Source organism: Nyctereutes procyonoides, unplaced genomic scaffold (assembly GCF_905146905.1).
Source record: "Nyctereutes procyonoides isolate TBG_1078 unplaced genomic scaffold, NYPRO_anot_genome, whole genome shotgun sequence".
Classification (NCBI taxonomy): Eukaryota; Metazoa; Chordata; class Mammalia; order Carnivora; family Canidae; genus Nyctereutes; species Nyctereutes procyonoides.
This window is the reverse complement of record NW_026575043.1, coordinates 63,876,579-63,901,603: the sequence shown is the minus strand read 5'-3', so window position 1 is coordinate 63,901,603 and position 25,025 is coordinate 63,876,579. Positions and strand designations below refer to the sequence as shown.

Here is a 25,025-nt window from a genome sequence, read left to right as displayed (position 1 = left end):
GGCTATTTTTTTTGTTTCTTAGTGTTTCTTTTAATTCATCTAAATAATTCAGTTACTGTGTGTGTGTATGATATATACACTGTGTTCTTTAAGATGTATATGTACGGGGGCAACTGGAGGGCTCAGTTGGTTAAGCATCAGACTCTTGATTTCAGCTCTGGTCAAGATCTCAGGGTTGTAATATGAGTCCTATATGGGGCTCAGTGCTCAGTGGGGAGTCTGCTTGAGAGTCTCTCTTTCCTTCTCCATCTGTTCATGCTCTCTAAAATTTAAATAAATAAATAAATAGATAGATATTTTTTTAAAAACTGGAAAATCAATAGTATTAACAGTTAACATTTTGTAAGATGCAGGTCACATGTTTTAGACTCAAAGAGTCTAATAGACACTAACTAGAACAAAGTGTTTTTTCAACCAGGGAAGAATATATTTACAGTATGTGATTAATCATATGAATTGCTTAAAATTTGAAAACAAAGATTTAATATTGAAAAAATTCTTCATAAATATGGGGTGTATTATACTTTTATTTTGTGGAAATGAAAGGATTTTAATATGTAACTTGAAAGTATCCATCCTTTTTCAAATGTTCACTAATTTATTTAATCAGAAAAATTTGAATATTATACACAAGTATGGCTTGTTGTAACACAGAATTTCCTGTGATCTCAAGATGTGCTCAGAGGGGAGCCTGGGTGGCTTAGCGGTTGAGCAACTGCCTTTGGCTCAGGGTGTGATCCTGGGGTCCTGGGATTGAGTCCCACATCAGGCTTCCTGCATAGAGCCTGCTTCTCCCTCTGCCTATGTCTCTGCCTCAATCTGTGTCTCTCATGAATAAATAAATAAAATATTTAAAAGAAAAAAAATGTGCTCCCTGCTCAGTGGGGAGTCTGCGTTTCCCTTTCCCTCTGCCCCTCTCCTTGCTTGTGCGCACTCTCACTCTGCTCTCTCTCAATTAAACAAAACCTTAAAACTTTTTTTGAGACAGAGTGAGCACACAAGCAGGGGGAGTGGTAGAGAGAGATAGAGAAGCGGACTTCCCGCTGAGCAGGAAGCCTGACACCAGACTCAACCCCAGGACCCGGAGATCATGACCTGAGCCAAAGGCAGACAGACACTCAGCCAACTGAGCCACCCAAGCACCCCACCCCACCCTTAATTCTTATTACAAAAATAGGGCAAAGAAATTCTACTATGCAGTTAATAAACTGGTGACCATGTCAGTTTTATAAAGTTGGTTGAATTGGTCAGGAGCAGTAAAACCCTGTAATATGTGTCAAGGTCATTGACTCAGCTATGCTCCTCCTTGTGGGGTCCACTCAGAAGCCACGAGGGATGTGCAGTGACTCATCTAACTTGTACTGGCCACAAGTTTGCCACTTGGTGGCTCTGGCAAAGAGAAAGTGTCATCTGTGGTGTGTGACTGAGCTCATCCTGAAGACTTGTGGGAAGACAGACTCTGAGAATTTAAAACAAATTATTTTTTTCTCTGTGTGGCAGAGCATGAGAACATACCACACTTTGCCTTGAAATAGCAATATAAGTCAAAAGAAAGTAAGAAATACGTTTCTGTTTTTATTCCATTTGCCTGGTTCTACAATTTGAGCTGTAACAGGATTATTCTAAAATTGGCTTAGGGTATAATAATTCTTATATTTAAATTATGTTAAATTATATATGTTATATATTAAAATATATCTTAACACTTAAAATTTAATATTTTACTTAGTGTTAATAAATCTGATTATTAAATTTTAAAACACTATTATTCAAAGCTCATTTTACCAATTTAGTGCCAGACGGATTGTCACTAGGATTTAGTAATCACTAATACCTTCTCCTTGTTATTCATCTTCTTAAGTCACAGAGGTAGACAGGGAGCATCTGGGAGACAAATACCCTCAATTCCAAACATGTGGCTTTCTGAAGACACATTATAAAGCCTGCAAGAGAACATTTCCCTGGGAGCATGAGTCCAGGGTGTTCAGGAGACTCACTAGTCAGCCTGGGATGCAGGTGTGTCCAGCGAAGGTGCCACAAGTGTGCATGCACGCACATGTGTACTATCCCACTAATACGATGTGCACGGTGGCATGTTACCGACACAGCACCCATGGTTTACAAACTTATGTTCAGAGAAGAGCCAAAGTCACTTTGTTCTGAATTAAACTGCTTTCTCTGTGCAGTGAACATTTTGTACAAAATGCTTTTTGTGCTAGAACCTTCTATCTTTTATGTTTCCCACCTTATTGGATGTTCTCAGATGTGCCTGCTGTAGGGGAGCTCTGTGGTACGTGAACGTCAGCCTGCCAGCCCCTCCTGCCCTCAGCCTCTCCCACTTGGCATCTGGCCATGAGACAGGCTTGGCATGGCCCAGCCCTGAGCCCCTTGGGGCCGGCATGTAAGTAGGACATCTGTTCCTGATGGAGAGGAGGGTCAGGGCCAGAAATCAAGAGACAGTCAGGGGGCCCTTCAGGGCATGGCCAGGGCTCCCTGATTGCCTGTACACTGGTCCTCCCTCTGTGGAGGTTCCCTCATGCCACCAGCTTGGGCTGCCCTCAGGTAGGCTCCCTGTGGCTCTATGATTTTCTGACAGGTCTCCTCACCTCCGCTGCTCCTACGACCTGACTTGAAATCAGATACCACAATGATTTCAGCAGATAGGCTACAGATCCCCAGCTCACTTCCAGCTTCAATTTCTTCTTCTTTTTTTAAGATTTTATTTATTTGAGATAGGGCAAGAGAGAGAGAGAGAGAAAGAGAGAGAGAGAGAGAGAATGAGCTAGGGGAGCGGCAGAGGGAGAGGGAGAAGTAGGCTCCTGGCTGTGCAGGGAGCTTGACATGGGGCTGGATCCCAGGACCTGAGCCAAAGGCAGATGTTTAAGTTTTTTTTTTTTTTAATTTTTATTTATTTATGATAGTCACATAGAGAGAGAGAGAGAGAGGCAGAGACACAGGCAGAGGGAGAAGCAGGCTCCATGCACCGGGAGCCCGACGTGGGATTCAATCCCGGGTCTCCAGGATCGCGGCCTGGGCCAAAGGCAGGCGCTATACCGCTGCGCCACCCAGGGATCCCCAAAGGCAGATGTTTAACTGACTGAGCCGCCCAGGCCCCCCAGATTGGTTCTTTTTTATTTCTCTTCCGTGATTATAGCATTTGTGCCCTTAATTTTAAATGTTTTTAACCCAACCTTGTTTATTTAAGTTTTATTATCAAATATATTAAAAATTCTCAAATTAAAACTGTTCAAAAGGTACACTGAGATCAGTTATTCCTTCTTTTACCTTTCTACTACATTCACACCCACCTTGTGTAGGAAACCCATTTCATTGGTTTGTAGATATCTTTCTATTGTTTTTGCATAAATAAAAATAAATAAGCATACATATCTTTTTTCCTGTCTCTTTTATTATTATTTTTTAAGATTTTACTAATTTATTCATGAGAAACACAGAGAGAGAGGCAAGGACATAGACAGAAGGAGAAACAGGCTCCCCACAGGGAGCCCGATGTAGGACTCGATCCCAGGACTCTGGGACCATGAGACCACGCCCTGAGCCAAAGGCAAACGCTCAACCACTGAGCCACCCAGGTGTCCCTCTCCTTCTTCCTTAAAGAATGGTTTCATGTAGTATACTATATATGTATTAGAATATCTATATTAACACTATTCATAATAGCCAAATACAGAGTCTACCAACAGGAAAAATTAAAAATAATGGTGAATACACACAGAAGAATTCAGCAATGTGAGTAAATTACAAGCCAATGCATATTAGGGATAAATCCCACAGCATAAGCATGTTACAAACAAAATTACACTGTACAGATCTATTCATATAACGCTCAAAAAGGCACAAGTCATTTATGGTGTGAGAGATCAGGACAGTGTGACTGGGGCAGGACAAAGACCGGGAGGAGGCAGGAAGGGTTCCACTGCCGTTTGCTTTCTTCACCTGGGTGCTGGTTACATGGGATACTGAGCTTGTGGGAAATCATATATACATACATGTGTGCTTTTCTGTATGTGTTACATTTCGATAAAAAGGGTGTCCAGAGTGTTTATAATTGAAGGAGATTGGACTGGAGATAAAATCGCTCTGTATTTCTTTCCTTGGGTTATCTCCACATCAAAGGTGGCTTTCGTGAATCTTGACAGACTAACAGGCTCTTCTTAGGGATCAGGTAAGAGAGGGACATCATTGTGGCGGTGACCTCGCAGACCTCACTGCTGACATGTCCTCACGGGCACAGCTGACTCAGCCATGCATGACAAGCCCATCACTGACCAGCCCCGCCACTGCCATCATCAGAGCTCACATCAGACACCCGTCCCCATCCTGCAAGCTCAGTCGTTGAGGATCTGCCTTCCGCTGAGGGCGTGATCCCAGAGTCCCACATCGGGCTTCCTGCATGGAGCCTACTTCTCCCTCTGCCTGTGTCTCTGTATCTCTCATGAGTAAATAAATAAAATCTTTTTAAAAAGATTTTGAGGGCAGCTCCTTGGCGCAGCGGTTTAGCGCCGCCTGCAGCCTGGGGTGTGGTCCTGGAGGCCCGGGATCGAGTCCCACGTCGGGCTCCCCGCACGGGGCCTGCTTCTCCCTCTGCCTGTGTCTCTGCCTCTCTGTGTGTGTGTCTCTATGAATAAATAAAATCTTTTAAAAAAATAAAAAAGAGTTTGAGAGGGGGCGAGAGAGAGAGAGAACGGGGGAGGGGGACAGAAAGAAGCCGACTCCCCGCTGAGCTGGGAGTCTGATGTGGGGCTGGATCCCAGGACCCTGAGATCATGACCTGAACCAAACGCTGACTCTTCACTGGCTGAGCCTCCTAGACACCACGCCAAAAACTTTTTAAAGATTTTATTGGCGGAGGAAGGGGTAGGGGAGAAGGAGAGAAATCCCAAGCAGGATCCAGGTCCAGGGTGGGACTCCAAACGGGGCTTGTTCTCTCCACCCTGAGATCGTGACCTGAGCCAAATCAAGAGTCGGTCTCTTAACCGACTGAGCCACCTAAGCGCCCCAGCAAGGCAAATTCTAAATCTGATCTACAGGAAACACTTTCTAACCTTTTAAACGACTCCGAGGGCGCCGTCTAGGTACCACCCCAGCCTGTCCGCTCCCGAGATCAGGATTTGCTTAGTAACAGGCCGCTGGGGTTTCCCATTGGCCAGGGTGCCCACTGGCCCCAGCGGCTATTGGCTAGATTGTGTCTGTCCGTTGGCCATTGCCCCGCCTCTGCGTTGCTAGGAGACAGCACCTGCTTAGCAACGCGCGGCTCCCAATTGCCTTGGGCCGCGGTGGGGGGGGGGTGTCAACTGCGGCTGTTCCCGCTCGTCAGTCGCCGCGGACGAGGATGGCGGGGGCTCCTGTGATCCCGGACCGGGATCCGGGGTAGTGCTGGGTGCGGTAGGCTCAACGGGTCCTGCGGGGCTGCAGGGAGACCCGATCCGCGGGCGAGCTCTGGAGGGGGCCCCAGCAGTCGGACCCTGGCGGTCCTGGCCCCGCTACACCTGCATGTCACCCCGCGTCGAGGGTTCGCCCTGCCTGCTCCCCCGGGCTCTCTCCCCTCCTCGCAGATTTCTCCGGACGGGAACGCCTGTCGGACGGGAACGCCTGTCGGACGGGAACGCCTGGCCTGTCGTAGGCACTCCGTTCCGTTCCTGGCTGGCTTTTTCATCGCTCCATCTGGCGGTTGGGTCATTTGTGTTCTTGCGTTCGTTTTTCCTGTGATTTTGCGGGTTTTGCCCCCATTTTTCTCCCGCCGTTTGTAATTTACACATAAGAGATAAGCCGTCGAGTTTAAAATATGCAAAATCTAATTTATATTTTTACTCTTACCTACAATTTTTAGAATATAGTATCTCTCCACAGCAACAAATTTAGCAGATTTTTATTTCTATAGGGACTTTGACACATTCATAATTTTTTTTTTAGAACAGCAGTTGATTCGTGTACTGATTTCTAATTTTTTCTGTGGGTTATTTCATCATTAATCTTCACTTGAAGGATGAATGGGCTTTTCCCACACCCGAGATGGGCTGGAGTGGTTAGGAAGGAAAGGTTCAGGGTAGCACATGGAATGTGTAAATCTTCCAAAATGGCTCATATAAAAGAGCCATTGGCTCTTTTGACTCGTATTAAAGTACTTGTAAGGTCAGACTGGGAGGCTCAACGGTTTAAGTGTCACCTTTGGCCCACGGCATGATCCTGGTGACCTGGGATGAGTCCCACGTTGGGCTCCCTGCATGAAGCCTTCTCCCTCTGCCTGTGTCTCTGCCTCTCTCTCTCTTTCATGAATAAATAAAATCTTAAGAAATAATAAGAATTTAAAAAAGTACTTGTAAAATAGAATATACATCAGTAACAACTAAACTCTGTGGAATATTAAGTCCCTATATCCAAACCCATTTTTTTGTGGCTTCCTTTTAAGACTCTATGCTGCCCTGGTATCTCGATTTTATCTGAATCCTGTTGCCTTGATTTTGTAGTCTATGCATTCTCTTTCAATGTCTCTGGTCACTCAGAGTTTTGTGTTTTCTTTAACTACGGGATATTCACAGGAATTCTTTGGAATGGGGACACTTCACTCTGTTACAATAAGTACTTTCCCAATGGTTTTCCTGATTCTGCTCTTTCAACAGACTGTTTTCCTGATTTTGGTTACTTTTGTGATTTATCTCATGTTCCACCTCAGTTTATAATTAGATTTGGGATACTAATGACAAAGTAGATTTATTTTAAAAAAAAAAACATTATAAAAAAATAAAAAATAAAATAAAAAAACATTATATTCACTGGAAGACCAAACCACCCTGTCAACAAACAGCAATCTTTTTAATCTCCCATGAAAATAAAATAGAATCTAACTAAAATTTTCTAGCTATCCTCGATGTTTAAGAAATTTAATCCATAAATAAATAAAATTAAAAAAAAAAGGGATCCCTGGGTGGCGCAGCGGTTTAGCGCCTGCCTTTGGCCCAGGGCGCGATCCTGGAGACCCGGGATCGAGTCCCACGTCGGGCTCCCGGTGCATGGAGCCTGCTTCTCCCTCTGCCTGTGTCTCTGCCTCTCTCTCTCTCTGTGTGACTATCATAAATAAATAAAATTTAAAAAAAAAAAAAAAGAAATTTAAACCAAGTATGAATTACTTTAAAATCTACTTTTTAGGGCATCCCTGGGTGGCTCAGCGGTTTAGCGCCTACCTTTGGCCCAGGATGTGATCCTGGAGTCCGGGATGGAGTCCCGCATCGGGCTCCCAGCATGGAGCCTGCTTCTCCTTCCTCCTGTGTCTCTGCCTCTCTCTCTCTCTCTCTATGTCTATGATAGATAAATAAATAAATATATATATATATAATATATATATATAATATATATATAAAAAAAAAAATCTGGGCAGCCCTGGTGGCTCAGCGGTTTGGCGCCTCCTGCAGCCTGAGGTGTGATCCTGGAGACCTGGGATCGAGTCCCGCGTCAGGCTTCCTGCATGGAGCCTGCTTCTCCCTCTGCCTGTGTCTGCCTTCTCTCTCTCTCTCTCTCTGAATAAATAAATCTTAAAAAAAAATTATTTAAAAAAATCTACTTTTTAGTTTGGATGTCTCAGTCAATTAAGTGTCTGACTCAATTTCGTCTCAGGTCATGACCTCAGGGTTGTTAGATCTAGCCTGCCTCCTGTGCTCAGCAGGGAGTTTGTGAGAGATTCTCTCTCTCTCTCTCTCCCTCTCCCTCTGCATACCCCCATGCCCACAAGCTCTCTCTAAAATGAGAAACAAATCTTTAATAAAATCTACTGCTTATTTTTATTTTTTTATTTTTTATAAATTTTTATTTATGATAGTCACAGAGAGAGAGAGAGAGATAGAGAGGCAGAGACACAGGCAGAGGGAGCAGCACGCTCCATGCACCGGGAGCCCGACATGGGATTCGATCCCGAGTCTCCAGGATCGCGCCCTGGGCCAAAGGCAGGCGCCAAACCGCTGCACCACCCAGGGATCCCTATTTTTATTTTTTTAAATTGAAGTATAGTTAACACAATGAAAATCTTTTTTTTTTTTTAAGATTTTATTTATTCATGAGAGACACAGAGAGAGAGGTAGAGACACAGGCTGAAGGAGAAGCAGGCTCCCTGTGGGGAGCCCGATGTGGGACTTGATCCCAGGACTCTGGGATCATGACCTGAGCCGAAGGCAGATGCTCAACCTGAGCCACCCAGGTGTCCCTGAAACTCTATTTTTTAAAAATAATTTTATTTAGGGTATACCTGGGTGGCTCAGCGGTTTAGCGCCTGCCTTCAGCCCAGGGCATGGTCCTACAAAAACGCAGGCAGAGGGAGAAGCAAGTTCCACGCAAGGAGCCCGATGCGGTACTCGATCCCAGGACTCCAGGATCACGACCTAAGCCAAAGGCAGATACTTAACCACTGAGGCACCCAATCTATTTTGATAGTAATAAATTTTTGATGGATCAATGTTGGTGTATGTTGAAACTCAGTGTTTTTGGGAAATTGGCCACTGAAAAGCTTATTTTCATTGAACTGGTTAGAGATGGCAGACTGCTCAGTAGTTACGATGGAAGTGGCATTCTAGGACACATAAGCGTGTTGATACAGCATGCATCTCTGTAGAATAAGATGATTTCTTGCTAATCTTTAAAATAGGAACTCTCTTCCTTGGACATAGGCTCCATTATTTATAGAGGGGGGGGAAGTTCTCCCTCATCTTTGATCATTAGGGTAAGTTCACCTGTCTTGCATTTCCTAACCTTGCTCATGGGATGTCAAACCTTTACAAGCCCAGCCCAAGGCCAACCCTCTCTCTCCCCATTTTGGAGCAGCACAGCTTTCAGGACCATCCAGAAGGAATTTCTGGGGTCTGAGCATGATTGTTGGCGCTTCGTTTGTGTGGCTCATGAGGCATGTGTTTCCACTGCTTGTATCCCTCTTGATGTATATACATGGCTTTGCCTCTCTACAGTTAAAGGCTCCGTAGGGAAAAATCGAACCCTTGTCCTCTGGCCTGCCCTCCAGAGTATTTCCTTATGAAGAGCGGCACATGTTCCTGAGAATCACTTATGTAGAATATCTTTTGTGGAAGCCGTATTTGACTTGTTTTTTCAAATCAGATGAATTAATTCCTTGGCAGGATAATGCACAGAGTTAAGTTGGGTGTTGGGACATACATATATCTGGTATTGATGGCTTGTGATTCTGTAAAATGATTTGTGAGATGTGAAATCACCCGAGTATAAATGTGGGGTTATCTGTGATAAAGATAAATGTCTTTCCTCTCTGTATCTCCAATTTCTTTCCCTCTTCTAGATTCTCTTGGTAAATTTTTCCTCAGGGGGAAAAGTATATTTTCTCTCATTCTACAAGCCTTCTCATTTTAAAAGCCTTAAACTTGAGTGAATTTTAAATTTTCCCTTTTAAGACTTCAAAATTACTGCTTCTGTGTTTTAGTTTTCATTTTCTAGTATTTGATGTTTGTCAGACATTCATTGCCAGAAGAACAGTTTCATTAGCCCCATCTGAAGCAGACTTCCCGCTGAGCACGGAGCCCCATATGGGACTTGATCCCAGGACCCTGAGATCATATTCTGAGCCAAAGGCAGATGCTTAACTCACTGAGCCACCCAGGCACCCCAAAACATCAATTTAAAAACATTTTTTAAAAGAAGGACGTGGGAGGGGGAGATACAGAGAGGGAGAGAGAGAATCTTAAGCAGGCTTGACATCCAGCACAGAGCCTATCTCAGAGCCTTATCCCACAACCTTGAAAAATCAAGAGCTTGGGATCCCTGGGTGGCGCAGCGGTTTGGCGCCTGCCTTTGGCCCAGGGCGCGATCCTGGAGACCCGGGATCGAATCCCACGTCGGGCTCCTGGTGCATGGAGCCTGCTTCTCCCTCTGCCTATGTCTCTGCCTCTCTCTCTCTCTCTGTGTGTGTGACTATCATAAATAAATAAAAATTAAAAAAAAAAAAGAAAAAAAAAAGAAAAATCAAGAGCTAAAATCAAGAGTTGGCCACCTAACCCACTCACCCACCTAGGCACCCCTAAAAACATTTTCCAACAAAAGCCAAATATTAAGTACTTAGCAAGTACTTTTTTAAAAGTCTTTAAAGCCTAACCCACTGGGATGCCTGGGTGGCTCAGTGGTTGAGCATCTGCCTTCAGCTCAGGGCATGATGCCAGAGTTCTGGGATCAAGTCCCATGTCAGGCTCCTTGCATGGAGCCTGCTTCTCCTGTCTCTGCCTCTCCCTGTGTCTCTCATGAATAAGTAAATAAAATCTTAAAATATAGGGATCCCTGGGTGGCGCAGCGGTTTGGCGCCTGCCTTTGGCCCAGGGCGCGATCCTGGAGACCCGGGATCGAATCCCACGTCGGGCTCCCGGTGCATGGAGCCTGCTTCTCTTTCTCTCTATCATAAATAAATAAAAAAAAATTATTTTAAAAAAATCTTAAAATATAAAAAAATAGCCAGGCTCATTTCAGGACAGAAGTCTTAAAACAAACAAATAACAAACAAACACCTAACCCAGCATGTATTCAAAGACCTTGTATGAGAATTTTGATGGAATAGCATTATGCAATCTGGCAACATCCTAAATGCCAGACAGTAAAGGAATTTTTTTTTAACATATGAGTCTTCATTTTTTAAAAAGATTTTATTTTTAAGTAATCTTTATACCCAATGGGCTGAACTCACAAACCCGAGATGGAATGTTGCATGCTCTACGATTGAGCCCAGCAGGCTCTTAAAAAAAAAAAAAAAAAAGTATTTGATAGAGAGCATAGGCAGAGGGAGCTGCAGGCTGAGGGAGAGGGAGAGGGAGAAGCAGACTTCATGCTGAGCAAGCCCCCCCCCCCCGCCCCCGCCGGCAGAAATCAATCCCAGAACCACAGACCATGACCTAAACCCAAGGCAGATAGATGCTCAACCGACTGAGCTGCCTTGGTGCCACTATTAGGCAGATCTTTTTAATATTTTATTTACTCATTCATGGGAGACACACACACACACAGAGAGAGAGAGAGAGAGAGAGAGGCAGAGACACAGGCAGATGGAGCAGACTCCCTGCAGGGAACCTGATGTGGGACTCGATCCTGAGACTCTAGGATCAAGCCCTGGGCCAAGGGCAGCTGCTCAACCGTTGCATCATCCAGAAGTCCCTTAGGCAGCTCTTAAGATGGGTTTCATAGACATTTCAGAATGTGGAAAGGCTCATGATAAGTGGAAAAAGGCAAAAAAAAAAAAAAAAAAGTTTCTCAAGTGTCCTTAAAACTAGATGGAGAGATTGCTGCAGGAAAATTCCTATTGCCAGAGAAGGTGAGGTAATTCCTTTTTTTTCCTTCTAATTTGTTTCTAAAATTTTCTACATTCAAATGAATATCTGAACTGAGAAAATGTTTTTCTTTGCAAATGAAGTTTACATGATGTACAAAAACAGCAAATTTTAACTCTACTGAGTGCTGTTTTCTGTGTAACATTTCCCTGTCAACATCGTTTTGATTGCACTTTTTCTTAAAAACTCTTGACATAGATATTATCAAGTCTCTCTCTAGCCCATAGAAAAGGATCTGTTTTTGACCCATGGGGTAAGTAACATATCATTTTACACACCAAACATTTGTGGCATCTTTTACAATGCATTGCGAAGGAACCTGAAGTCCAGGTTAGATAGATCAACTGGGGCACATTTAATTGAGGTTCAGAACTTAAGTCTCAGGCAGCGAAATGACTTCTGTCTGCAGGCAAGAGAAGGGTCTTCTGTGGCTGTGGTTTTGCACACACACATTCTCCCCTCACTTCCCATGGCGATTCCTTCAGATGAAGGGTGAGCACAGAGCACAAGAGCAAATGTGGGGAGAAGGGGAAGAGAGAGGGGAGAATGGGAAGCATTTCTCATTCCCAATCTTGTTTCTTTTATTTTGAACACCAGCCCTGGCTACGATTTTCAGGGTTCTGTGGCTTTATCTTCCTAGCTGGCTTTTCAGCTGCAGCACTTTGCTTTGGAACCTGAGCTGGCTTTGTCACCGGTCCATGGACCCTGCCTGCCTGGTAGGTTGGATACCATGGGGTAGAGGAAGCTTGTGGTCTCATGACCAAGTCTGAAAGGTTTGAGCAATATCCATGATCTTCCAGGTTGGACCTTTCTGGACATGTTTTCTTGTAACGGTTATAAAAGGTGTTTTCATACTGTGATTACATTCCATTATTATGACATGTTTTTCCGGTTGGCCTCAACAGTATAACAGTTGAAAGTGGAAATGTGTCAAGAAGGTTTTAGTTGACCTGGTGTTGAAATAAGGTCCTGCCTGGATGACATTATGCCTTCATTAGGGTTGTCTTTTGGGGATCAATAGGATTTCAGAAGAACATTTTGCCCTCTTCAGATGTTAGCTGACATGTCTGTTGTTGCTTCTGGTTTTGCAAAGCCCCTTGCCCATTCCCTTTAGTTTGGAAAACTGCCACCCACTTGTGGGTACGTTTTGATACCACTAATTTTTATTTTTGAACTCTGAATCCTTTTTTTTACATACCTGTATATATTCAGCGAAGCAAAGAAATATGTTAATAAGTCAGTAAGACTTTCTGTGATGATGCAAATAAAAACGAAAACCCTCTTCATTTTCCTGGATTACAGCCACAAAACAGAAGTACAAGTAATAATCATCGTTGACCTCAATATGTTGTGTGCACGGTAACATTAAATCATTTGAAGGAAACAGTTAAATCCTGGTAACACAACCCAAAATATCCAAAATGCATTCTCCTGGAATCACAGAGATCAGAGTGTCGAGTCAGGCCTTGGTAGAAGTCTCCCCGCTCCGTGGAGTCGCCAGATCTTCAAGTGAAGCTGAGAAGCTGGTAGGGCTGGAACCGCTGTGTTCTTGAACAGAAAGGCCTGCTAAGCCAGGCACACACTGTCCCCGACACCCAGAGTCCAACAGGTTGCTGCGTTTCGCTGTTTTTCCGTCGAAACCAAATTCCTGGGATCCCTGGGTGGCGCAGCGGTTTGGCGCCTGCCTTTGGCCCAGGGCGCGATCCTGGAGACCCGGGATCGAATCCCACATCGGGCTCCCGGTGCATGGAGCCTGCTTCTCCCTCTGCCTGTGTCTCTGCCTCTCTCTCTCTCTCTCTCTCTCTCTCTGTGACTATCATAACTAAATAAAAAAATCAAAAAAAAAAAAAAAGAAACCAAATTCCTTCGTATTTCTTTAAAAAAAAAAAAGGTTTTATTAGACAGAGACACGAATAGAGAGAGCACCACGGGGAGGAGGGACAGAGGCGGAGGACCAAACAGACGTTCTGCTGAGCAGGGAGCCCCATGGGCACTCGATCCCAGTGCCAGTGAGGTTACAACCTGAGCTGAAGGCAGTCGCTTCACCCACTGGGCCACCAGGTGCCCGAAAGCCAAATTTCCTTGGAGGAATGCTTAATTGTGGCCTTTCCCACGTCTGAAACCTGAGCCCGGCAGGGCAGGCGCTGCACCAAGGCTGAGGGCACGGGTCCCCTGGCTTGACCTCGCCATCGATCCCGGGTCCTGCAACCTGTGGTCCGCAAGCTGGGGTCCCCAGCTGGGGAGTCGCCTGCCTGAGCGGACACGTGGAGAGGCCCTGGTCCAAGAGGAAGCAGGAAGCCTCGGCGCTCCACAGACGGCGGCGAGAGGCAATCTCAGAATATTTGCTTCCTTTATTTAGATAACGAGAAAAAGTCATCCCTACCTGCTGCGCGCACGAGCGAGGGCACCGAGGGGGCTGCAGCGCACTGCCGCGCCAGACGTGCTCCTTCCCAGGAACGCGCCGGCACCGGCTCCGCTTCCAGGAAACGCCCCGAGGCGCCCTCGCGCTTCAGCACCGCCCACCCGCGCAGCTGCCCTCCCAGGCCGGGTCTCCTGGCGCAACGCCGGGCTTCCTCCTCCGCTCCTCGGCAGTAGGTGTCCGCGCCCGCGAGCGCCCACTTACCTCGTCCTTGCCCTCCCCGGTCCCGTCCAACACTCAAGGCCATCTCACCTACGGCGCCGCTTCGAGGATTTGTCCCGGACGCCCAAGCCCAGTAACTCCGTCCCTTCTGCCACCACTTAACATGGCGCCGCCTGCCGCGGACGAAGCCGTCTGAGCCATCACCAAAGATGGCGCTCAGACCCGCAGCCTCCCGTCTGCGCACGCGCCGCCGGCCCCCGCGCTGCAGTCTCGCGAGGCGCTGGGGGCTCCGCTCTAGCCGCTGCGCTCGGTGGGCGCCGCTGCCAGCCAATCGCAGGGCCCGGACGGCTCTGGCCGATCAGCTGAGGAATCCGCGATGTCTGTTGACAGCGGCGGCTGTGGTGGCTGCGGTGCGGCCGGTTCCGGGTTAGGCGCGGGGCGGGGGGTAAGCGGATGGCGCGGGGCTGCGGCGGGGCGGCGGGCGGGACGCGGCGGGAGGCGGCGGCGGGCGGGAGGAGGCGGGCGCTCGACCCGGGGCGGCGGCGGCGTGGTGTGGCGTGGGCGCCAGGAGGGCCTCAGGGCGGAGCGGCGGGCCGCAGCCCCTGCTTCTGCGGTCCCAGCGCCTCAGCCGGCGTTTCCGGATCTCGTCAGATGTGAATCCGATGGAGCAGCCCCGGGAAGGCGAGCAGCCGCCGCAGCAGCAGCCGTGGGGGAGGCTCCTCCGCTTGGGCGCCGGGGACGGCGAGCCGCACGTCCTCCTGAGGAAGCGGGAGTGGACCATCGGGCGGAGGAGAGGTGCGGGCCGGGGCTGGGGCCGGGGCTGGGGCCGGGGCTGGGGCCGGGCGGACCGGGGGTGAGGGGCGGAGGGACCGGGGTCGGGCCAGCGCAGGCGGCTCCCCGGGCCGCCCGGAGGCCCCTGGGCGGGGCCCACTGTGCTCTCCAGTTTCTCCAGTGGAATCGGCTGTGGTGTGAGAGCGGCCATTTGTTCACTTGCCGGTGGGCCTGTCACTTCTCCGTGCCTCCCGCAGGTTGTCTAGTTCTGGTACCGCCTCATGAAGCGGGCGCGCTCCCGTAAGCCCCTAGAATAATGCAGTCCCCTCAGATCCGTTACGGCGGAGACCATCTCCGATCTCCACGGAATGAAATTAAAGTAACAGGAAAGAAAGAAAAAAAAAAAAAAAACAACCGTGGAAAATTCAGTGTGGAAATCGGACAACGCGCTCTTAAACAACCAGGGGGTCAAACAAGTCACAAGGGAGATTACAAAATACCTTGAAATGAATGAAAATGAAAACATGGTATGACACAACTTGCGGGATGCAGCTCAGAGGGAAAAATATAGTCGTAGGTGGCAGCGTTTAACCCGGGGAGCAGAGGGCAGCCCCGTGGCGCAGCGGTTTAGCGCCGCCTGCGGCCCGGGGTGTGATCCTGGAGACTCAGGATCGAGTCCCACGTCGGGCTCCCTGCGTGGAGCCTGCTTCTCCCTCTGCCTGGGTCTCTGCCTCTCTCTCTCTCTCTCTCTCTGTGTCTCTCATAAATAAGTAAATAAAATCTTTTAAAAAAGTAAAATAAGGGATCCCTGGGTGGCGCAGCGGTTTGGCGCCTGCCTTTGGCCCAGGGCGCGATCCTGGAGACCCGGGATCGAATCCCACGTCGGGCTCCCGGTGCATGGAGCCTGCTTCTCCCTCTGCCTGTGTCTCTGCCTCTCTCTCTGTGTCTCTCATGAAAAAATAAATAAAATCTTTTAAAAAAACAAAACAAGGGGATCCCTGGGTGGCGCAGCGGTTTGGCGCCTGCCTTTGGCCTAGGGCACGATCCTGGAGACCCGGGATTGAATGCCACGTCGGGCTCCCGGTGCATGGAGCCTGCTTCTCCCTCTGCCTGTGTCTCTGCCTCTCTCTCTCTCTCTCTGTGTGACTATCATAAAAAAAAAAAAAAGTAAAAAAAAGTAAAATAAAATCTGGAGCATACCCTCTTAGAATAGTGCTGCTCAAATAGGCCTTGGCTGACTGAACCTGGGAAGCACAGGGCAGGAACAGCTGCGCAGCTAGGTGAGATGAAGCGTGGTCACCCTCCACACAGCTGCTTGGCCACTCCTAAGTGACGATCCGGCAGCTTGCCCTCCTCCTCACTTCCCTACAGGGAGAGAAGTGCACTGGTTAAGGCAACAAAAAAATTTAGTTTGTCCGAAAGTTAGTAAATCATCACTTGGAGGGATCCCTGGGTGGCGCAGCGGTTTGGCGTCTGCCTTTGGCCCAGGGCGCGATCCTGGAGGCCCGGGATGGAATCCCACGTCGGGCTCCCGGTGCATGGAGCCTGCTTCTCCCTCTACCTGTATCTCTGCCTCTCTCTCTCTCACTGTGTGCCTATCATAAATAAATAAAAATTAAAAAAAAAAAAACAAATGACTTAAAAAAAAAGCATCACTTGGACTTTAAATATATTTTTAATTTATTTTTTAATCCCAGTCTAATTAACTTAGTGTTTAGTTTTAGGTGTATGATACAGTGATTCAGCAGTTCTATATATTATTCAGTACTCATCGTGCAAAGTGTACTCTCAGTCTCTGTTCCCCCAGCTCACTCCTCCCCCAACGTCCTTCTCTCTGCTAACCATCACTTCGCTATATTTAGGTCTGTTTTTTTGTTTTGTTTTGTTTTGTATCTGATTTTATATTTTTAAAAAAAGCATGAGAAAGTATGGTTTAAAAACAAAGATTATGTATATGTTAATTATACTGGAGTTTAAAAAAAAAAAAAAAGGCCGAGTACTATGATAAAAAACAAGGATAGGGATCCCTGGGTGGCGCAGCGCCTGCCTTTGGCTCAGGGCACGATCCTGGAGACCCGGGATCGAATCCCACGTTGGGCTCCCGGTTCTTGGAGCCTGCTTCTCCCTCTGCCTGTGTCTCTGCCTTTCTCTCTCTCTCTCTCTCTCTCTTTCTCTCTTTCTCTCTCTCTCTCTCTCTCATAAATAAATAAAAATTTAAAAAAAGGATAATAAAATAAATATTCTTGTTTTATTTTACCATTTATGGTGTACCTGAACATGTTTTTGGTTTTGGTTTTGTTTGTTTGGGATGTTGGGGTTGTTTTTTTTTTTTTTTTTTTTTTTGTAGTCTTAAATATCAGTATCAAGTTAATTTTTTTTTTACAACTTTGTATTTATATGTCATTAGAAACTTTTGAAAAATGCATTGATTGTCTTTAATTGATGTAATAAGTTGGTGAAGAGCAACCAGAAGGCTTCTGTTTCCAACCTGGCACCACTGCATAACTTACTTTGGGCTAAGGACTTAACTTTCCATACCTTTGTACCTACTTCTTAGAGTCACTGCAGAGTAATTGAGATCTTAACCTTTCCAAATGCATAAAAGGAGCCTGGCTAAGGATTAGTACTTAATGCTAGCCATTGTTATTTTAATACAGTGTTATAACTTCATTTACATGTTAATACAAAGAGCAAAAAATAGATTGTTGGGTTAATCTTAGTTGAATTCCTTTTGGCAAATATATTACCATTTCCAGCAAAACAGAAGTTGCCCTCTTGGTCGCCTCCAGCTGCTGTGACAAAATGCCACAGACCAGGAAGCTTAAGCAACAGAAGTTTATCTTCCACCGTTTTTGTTTTTTTTTTTTAAGATTTTATTTATTCATGAGAGACACAGGCAGAGGGAGAAGCAGGCTCCATGCGGGGAGCCCGAAGTGGGACTCGATCGCGGGTCTCCAGGATCAGGCCCTGGGCTGAAGGCGGCGCTAAACCGCTGAGCCACCCGGGCTGCACTTTTTTTATTTTTTATTTTTTTAAGATGTTATTTATTTATTCATGAGAGACACAGAGAAAGAGACATAGGCAGAGAGAAGCAGGCTCCATGCAGGGAGCCTGATGTGGGACTCAATCATGGGAGACCAGGACCACGCCCTGGGCCAAAGACAGGCACTAAACCGCTGAGCCATCCAGGGATCCCCTGTCTTTCACAGTTCTTAGGTCTGAGAAATCCAAGATCAAGATGCTAGTTGATTTGTTTCCTAGTGAGAGCCCTCTTCTGGATTACAGACAGCCACCTTCTTAGTCCTTGAGTGCTAGACAGAGATTTGGTCCTCTTCCTTTCTAAGGGTACCAGCCCTATCAGAGTGGGGTCCCACCCTAATCTCTTTTAACCTTGATTGCCTCCTCACAAGCCCTGTTTACAGTCATATTGGGGTTCAGGCCTTTAACAGGAATTTTGGGAAGACACATAAGAGTTGTAGAAGTTGATTATATTTAAGGACAATAACATGCCTGCTATTATTAAGGCATTATTTCAGGGAGAAGGGAGAGCTGAGTTGATATGGAAAGGGAGATGGAAGACCTTACCTTTCCAAAGAGCTTCCCATGCTCGGGGAGTGGTAGAAATGTGTACCAGCCTTGTGAGAAATTTAATCAACTGCATGATGCTCTGGTGTAGAGAAGCTTGTTAAAAACCTATCCCAGGGATGCCTGGGTGGCCCCGTGGTTGAGCATCTGCCTTTGGCTCGGGTTGTGATCCCCGGGTCCTGGGATCGAGTCCCACATTGGGCTCCCCGCCCCCCAACAGGGAGCCTGCTTCTCCCTCTGCCTGTGTCTCTGCCTCTGTGTCTCTCATGAATAAATAAAATCTTAAAAAAAAAAACAAAAACCCATCCCAGTGACAGGTGACTAGTGCTGGGATGATCGCGTAGGTACAGGTGAAATTTGTCTCAGATTGTAACAAATGTATAATGTCCAAGTAAGATTTCTAATACTTTAGATTTGTGGAGATCTAGTTCACATACAGTAAAATTCACCCCTCACAGGTATTTCAGTGAGTTTTAAGAAATGGAATCAACACAGCCATCAAGACGTAGAGCATTTCCATCACCACAGAAGGTTCCTAGTGGTCTTTGGATCAGCCCCTTCCTCTAAACCCCAACTCTGGCAACCATCCATTTAATTTCTGTCTCTGTCATTCTACTTTTCCAGAATGTCATCAAGTGGAATTATGTGATAGTCCACCATAGTCTGTATGGCTTCTCTCCTTTGACACAATTATTTTGAAATTCATTTCAGACTATTGTGTGTATCAGCAATTCATTTCCCTCCCTTTGTATAGGCTCCATGCCCAGTGCAGAACCCATTGCAGGGCTTGAATTTACAACCCTGAGATCAAAACCTGAGCTGGTACCAAGAGTTGAACACCTAACTGACTGAGCCACCCAGGCACCCCTGTAATTTGTTTCTTTTTGATGCTGTGTAGTCTTCTGTTTGGATGTACCACGGTTTTTTTAATTTAGCACCAGATGATTGGCACTTGTATTGCTTCCCATGTTTTTGTTTTTGTTTTAAGATTTTATTTATTGGGCACCCTGGGTGGTTCAGGGGTTTAGCGCATGCCTTTGGCCCAGGGCATGATCCTGGAGTCCCCAGATCAAGTCCCACGTCGGGCTCCTGGTATGGAGCCTGCTTCTCCCTCTGCCTGTATCTCTGCCTCTCTCTCTCTCTCTGTCTCTCATGAATAAATAAATAAAATCTTCCCCCATGTTTGGTTATTAAAAATAAAGCTATAAACTTTAGTAGAGAGAACAAAGCATTTCAGAGTTTCCTCCTTGCATTTAATGAGGATATAATCCGGGATCCTTGGGTGGCTCAGCTCTTGAGCATCTGTCTTGGGCCCAGGGCATGATCCTGGAGTTCTGGGATCGAGTCCCACATTGGGCTCCCTGCATGGAGCCTGCTTCTCCCTCCGTCTGTGTCTCTGCCTCTCTCTCTTTCTGTCTGTCTCATGAATAAATACATAAATAAATATTTTTTTAAATGAGGATATAATCACATTTAGTTGTAGATGCATCCCTCTTTTGTTTTAAATTTTCTCAAACGTACCTGTGTCTGTAATTTGCACAGTCACTTTTTCTGTGACTCTTGGTCATTGCTTCAGTTTTGTGACAATTTATGAAATCTTAGATTACATGAAGAAGAAATTAAGGACTGAATTAAGATACTGAAAAATTTCTTAACTAAGTCCCTTAGTTTTTTAAACTTCTGCTTTTATAAGGATAGCTGTGTATATTTGCGTATTGTGAAATTGTCACCAAGAAGCTGTTGATGCGGAGCCAGAACTGATGATGGGGTATCCTCTAGGTTAATAGGGAGTCAGAAAGGTTTGAGACACAGTCCCTCTCCCTTTGCTTTGGATTAATACTTAAAAGCTTTGTTTAAAAAAAAAAAAAAAAGTTTTAAAAAAATTGCTTCCTGGGTGGCTCGGTCAGTTAAGCATCTGTCTCTTGATTTCAGCTCAGGTCATGATTTCAGGGTCCTGAGATGGAGCCCCACATCAGGCCGAGCTTAGCAAAGAGTTTGAGACTCTGTCCCTTGCCCCACTCTCTCAAATAAATATTTTTTTTAATTTTTTTTTTTATTTATTTATGATAGTCACAGAGAGAGAGAGAGAGGAGAGAGGCGCAGAGACACAGGCAGAGGGAGAAGCAGGCTCCATGCACCGGGAGCCCGATGTGGGATTCAATCCTGGGTCTCCAGGATCGCGCCCTGGGCCAAAGGCAGGCGCCAAACTGCTGTGCCACCCAGGGATCCCTCAAATAAATGTTTTTTAAAAAATTACTTCCTATCTTGCTTGATTAGGTATTGTCTCCTACAGTGCATACAAAATGGGTCTTGATTTTAAGCCACATGCTTTGATTAAGCAAAGGGCAGTATTGTGCACAGTCCCCATTGTCATATCCAATGTGTATCCTTTCTCTGTTACAGGTTGTGACCTTTCATTCCCCGGCAATAAACTGGTCTCTGGAGATCACTGTAAAATTATAGTGGATGAAAAATCTGGTCAGGTGTCACTAGAAGATACCAGGTAAGTTCTTTCTGAACTTTTTTTTTTGTTTAAGGTTTTTTTTGTTTTTGTTTTTATGTAATCTCCACACCCAACATGGGGCTCAAATTCACAACCTCAAGATCAAGAGTTGCACATTTCACTGACTGAGCCAGCCAGGTGCCCCCCTATCCGAACTTTTATGTTTTCTCTCTCTCTTTTTTTTTTAATTTTAATTTTACTTTTTTAAATATTTTAAAAATTTATTTATTCTTGAGAGACAGAGAGAGGCAGAGACATAGGTAGAGGGAGAGGCAGGCTCTATGCAGGGAGCCTGATGCAAGACTCGATCCCGGGACTCCAGGATCACACCCCGAGCCAAAGGCAGATGCTCAGCCGCTGAGGCACCCAGGCATCCCTTCTGTTTTCTCTTGAAGCCATTGACTACAGAGAAGAAACAAGGGCTTGTTTTCTATAACATAGTAGTTCACTAGGCTGTCCAGTTACTAGAAAACGCATTTTCTGGTTTCCAATAACATTTCCATGTCTATGAGCTTTCTTGAATATATTCAAATTATAGCAAAAATATCTCTGAAGAAAATGCTCCGCATCACTTGCCATCAGGGAAATACAAATCAAAACCACAATGAGATACCACCTCACACTAGTGAGAATGGGGAAAATTAACAAGGCAGGAAACCACAAATGTTGGAGAGGATGCGGAGAAAAGGGAACCCTCTTACACTGTTGGTGGGAATGTGAAATGGTGCAGCCACTCTGGAAAACTGTGTGGAGGTTCCTCAAAGAGTTAAATATAGATCTGCCCTACGACCCAGCAATTGCATTGCTGGGGATTTACCCCAAAGATAGAGATGCAATGAAACGCCAGGACACCTGCACCCGACGTTTCTAGCAGCAATGGCCACAATAGCCAAACTGTGGAAGGAGCCTCGGTGTCCATCAAAAGATGAATGGATAAAGAAGATGTGGTTTATGTATACAATGGAATATTCCTCAGCCATTAGAAATGACAAATACCCACTATTTGCTTCAACGTGGATGGAACTGGAGGGTATTATGCTGAGTGAAATAAGTCAATTGGAGAAGGACAAACATTATATGTTCTCATTCATTTGGGGAATATAAATAATAGTGAAAGGGAATAGAAGGGAAGGGAGAGGAAATGGGTAGGAAATACCAGAAAGGGAGACAGAACATAAAGACTCCTAACTCTGGAAAATGAACTAGGGGTGGTGGAAGGGGAGGAGGGCGTGTGGTGGGGAGAATGGATGATGGGCACTGAGGGGGGCACTTGACGGGATGAGCACTGGGTGTTATTCTGTATGTTGGCAAATTGAACACCAATAAAAAATAAATTTAAGATTTAAAAAAATATATCTCTGAAAAAATAAAATTAAAAAGACAGTGATAACCTAAAAGTTGCAAACCTATTCAAGTTAGACTTCTTTCCTCCAAATAAAAAAAAATTTTTTTTCTGGAGGTGCCTGGGTGGCTCAACTGGTTGACCAAGATGCTTTCAGTTCAGGTCATGAACCCAGGGTCCCAGGATAGAGCCCCTCATCAGGCTTTCTGCACAGCAGGGAGTCTGCTTCTCCTCCCTGTTCACGGGTGCTTACACATGTGCTCTTTCTGTCTGCAATAAAATCTTTTCTTTTTAAAAAATTGTTATACAACAAAAGTGGTATTATAAAAGTGAAAAGCTTTCTTAAATCCCACTTATGCTTTAGAAAATACATATGTATATATTTTAGTTTTGCTAGACACTTTGTCTTTTTTCACTTTTATTTACAGAGTGCTTGTGTGTCAGTGTATCCACCATTCATTTTGTCTTTTTCATTATTATTATATAATAACTTACCTGTCAACTCCTGTACTGATGAAAACTTACTATTTTGACTTTTTTATTGTGAATGATACTGCAATTATTCTCTTCTGAAACACTTTGCATTCATGTCTGATTATTTTCTTGGGATAAGTTTATAGGAAGGAATGCTGTGTCAGAATGTGCCTATTTTGGGCTCCCGGGTGGCTCAGCGGTTTGGTGCCTGCCTTTGGCCCGGGGCATGATCCTGGAGTCCTGGGATCGAGTCCCATATTGGGCTCCCTGCATGGAGCCTGCGTCTCCCTCCCTCTGCCTATGTATCTGCCCGCCCCCTCCCCCACCTCTCTGTGTCTCTCATGAATAAATAAATAAAATCTAAAAAAAAAAAAGAATGTGCCTATTTTAAACCTAGTGGCAGATAGGCTTCCAGCAATATGTTAAGAGTATGCTTTTTCTATCAGATGAATTTTTATTTTTGTAAAGGTCAAGTGCTATGAGATTATTTGGTAACTGACAGTTGTAGGGATTGATCACTAAGAATTAGGTTTATTAGGAAGAAATGATGTTGGGAATCCCTGGGTGGCTCAGCGGTTTAGCACCTGCCTTCAGCCCAGTGCATGATCCTGGAGACCCGGGATCGAGTCCCACGTCGGGCTCCCTGCATGGAGCCTGTTTCTCCCTCTGCCTGTGTCTCTGCCCCCCCCCCCATCTGTCTTTCATGAATAAATAAATAAAATCTTAAAAAAAAAATACTAGAAAAGAAAGAAAAAATGTAAAATTTAAAGGAAGAAATGATGCTTCTTGCCTCTCTTCTAATAGGTAACAGCTTAAGTTCATTTCTCAGCCTACTGTAGAATAATGTAGCCGTAGTTCTAGAGCTGTCCTGCAGCAGGTCCTGGCTTTCCAGTACTGGCCATATGACAGTTTTAGTTTCCTGTGGCTCTTGTAACAAATTATCACAAACTTAGTGGCTTAAAATAGCACATAGCTATGATCTTTTAATGCTCAAGATACAAAGTCTAACTCAGCTCTCATTGGACTAAAATCAAATTGTCAGCATGGCTGGCTCCTTCTAGAGACTCTAGGGGAGAATCCGTTCCCTGCCGTTGCCAGCTTCTAGCAGCCACTGCATTCCTTGGCTGAACTGGCTGGAGGCGGGGTTGTTCCAGGCAGAAGGAACTACAGGTACTGAGGCACAAGCAGGCCCTGCATGCTCACGGTAAGTAGTGAGTGCAGAGCCAGACAGTAGACTGGAGTAGAAAGGCCCTGCTGTCCACTCTAGGGAGTTTGGAGACGTTAGCCTGAGAGCAATGAGAAGTAATCAAGGGGGTTTAAGCAGAAGTGTAAAATCAGACTTTTTTGGGTAGAAAGAACACAAGAATGGATCGTGAGGAGAAGCCTAGTGGCAGAGGCCCTGGCTGTATTGGGTAGTGCCACCAGCTTTTGCAAGTGAAGTCTCATTGGGACACAGCTATAGCCCCTTGATTGGGTCCTGTCTATGGCTGCTTTTCCTGTGATAGTGGCAGAGCTGAGTAGTTGGGATACAGACTGTGTGATCAATCATACAGCCTAAACTATTTACTTTCTGGCCCTTTACCAAACACTCAAGTAGTGGACGTCTGCTCAAATGTAAAATATAAGGCCTCTTCCCCACTGGAGGCCTTGGGAGTGAAGCTGTAGAGTTAAGCTTGGGTGGTTTGAATGCCTGAAAGTGGGTTAGTTTGCTTGCTTGCTGAGTTCTTGTCTTGTACGCTATTCACCATGCCTGCAGTGTGCACTTCGTCCATTAATGATTTTCTTTCAGATATCTACTCAGGAGTCCCTCTTCAAGGAAGCATTCCCTCTCCCGTCTGACTTGGGCTCCTGTCTGTCCCCTTGGCAGTTTGTGCCTCTTCCACCTGGCAGTGTGCTCCCTAATTGGAGAGACGTCCCAGCAAGGGGGCCATGCCATCTTCTAGTCTGTAGCCTGGCATTTATTTGCTTCTACCTAGAACCTGTCTCTTTGTCTCTGTGTCTGTCTGTCTGTCTCTCTTTTTTAGGTAGGCTCCATGCACAGTGTGGGGCTTGAATTTAGGAGCAAGATCTGAGCCGAGACTGAGTCAGACGCTTAACCGACTAAGCCAACCAGGCGCCCCTTGGTGGAACCATCCTCTTAAGTGTCAGTGCTCATTTGAGGAATGAGCTGACTCAGTCGTAACTTCTGGAGGGAGTGGTAAATCTGTGGACATAGCGAATTGCAGATGTAGGAGAGAAGCTGAAATCAGAGCTGCTCATAGAAGTCCAAGGGTCAGGATCCCTGGGTGGCGCAGCGGTTTGGCGCCTGCCTTTGGCCCAGGGCGCGATCCTGGAGACCCGGGATCGAATCCCACATCGGGCTCCCGGTGCATGGAGCCTGCTTCTCCCTCTGCCTGTGTCTCTGCGCCTCTCTCTCTCTCTCTCTCTCTC

General features: G+C 45.8%; 1 protein-coding gene across 4 annotated transcripts in view; it reads left to right on the top strand.

Annotated features, from left to right (window-relative positions):
• The first annotated feature begins 14,270 nt into the window (after positions 1–14,270).
• The window catches only part of CHFR (checkpoint with forkhead and ring finger domains), a 30,046-nt gene continuing 19,291 nt past the window's right edge, over positions 14,271–25,025 (top strand). For 3 of the 4 annotated variants that reach the window (XM_055321924.1, XM_055321921.1, XM_055321923.1), the window contains exons 1-3: positions 14,271–14,365; positions 14,572–14,715; positions 20,680–20,779. In XM_055321924.1, the coding sequence (XP_055177899.1) occupies positions 14,583–14,715; positions 20,680–20,779 (233 nt within the window). In that variant the 5' untranslated portion in view covers positions 14,271–14,365; positions 14,572–14,582. The remainder of the gene's footprint in view (positions 14,366–14,571; positions 14,716–20,679; positions 20,780–25,025) is intronic. The other variant, XM_055321920.1, reaches the window with a different exon arrangement.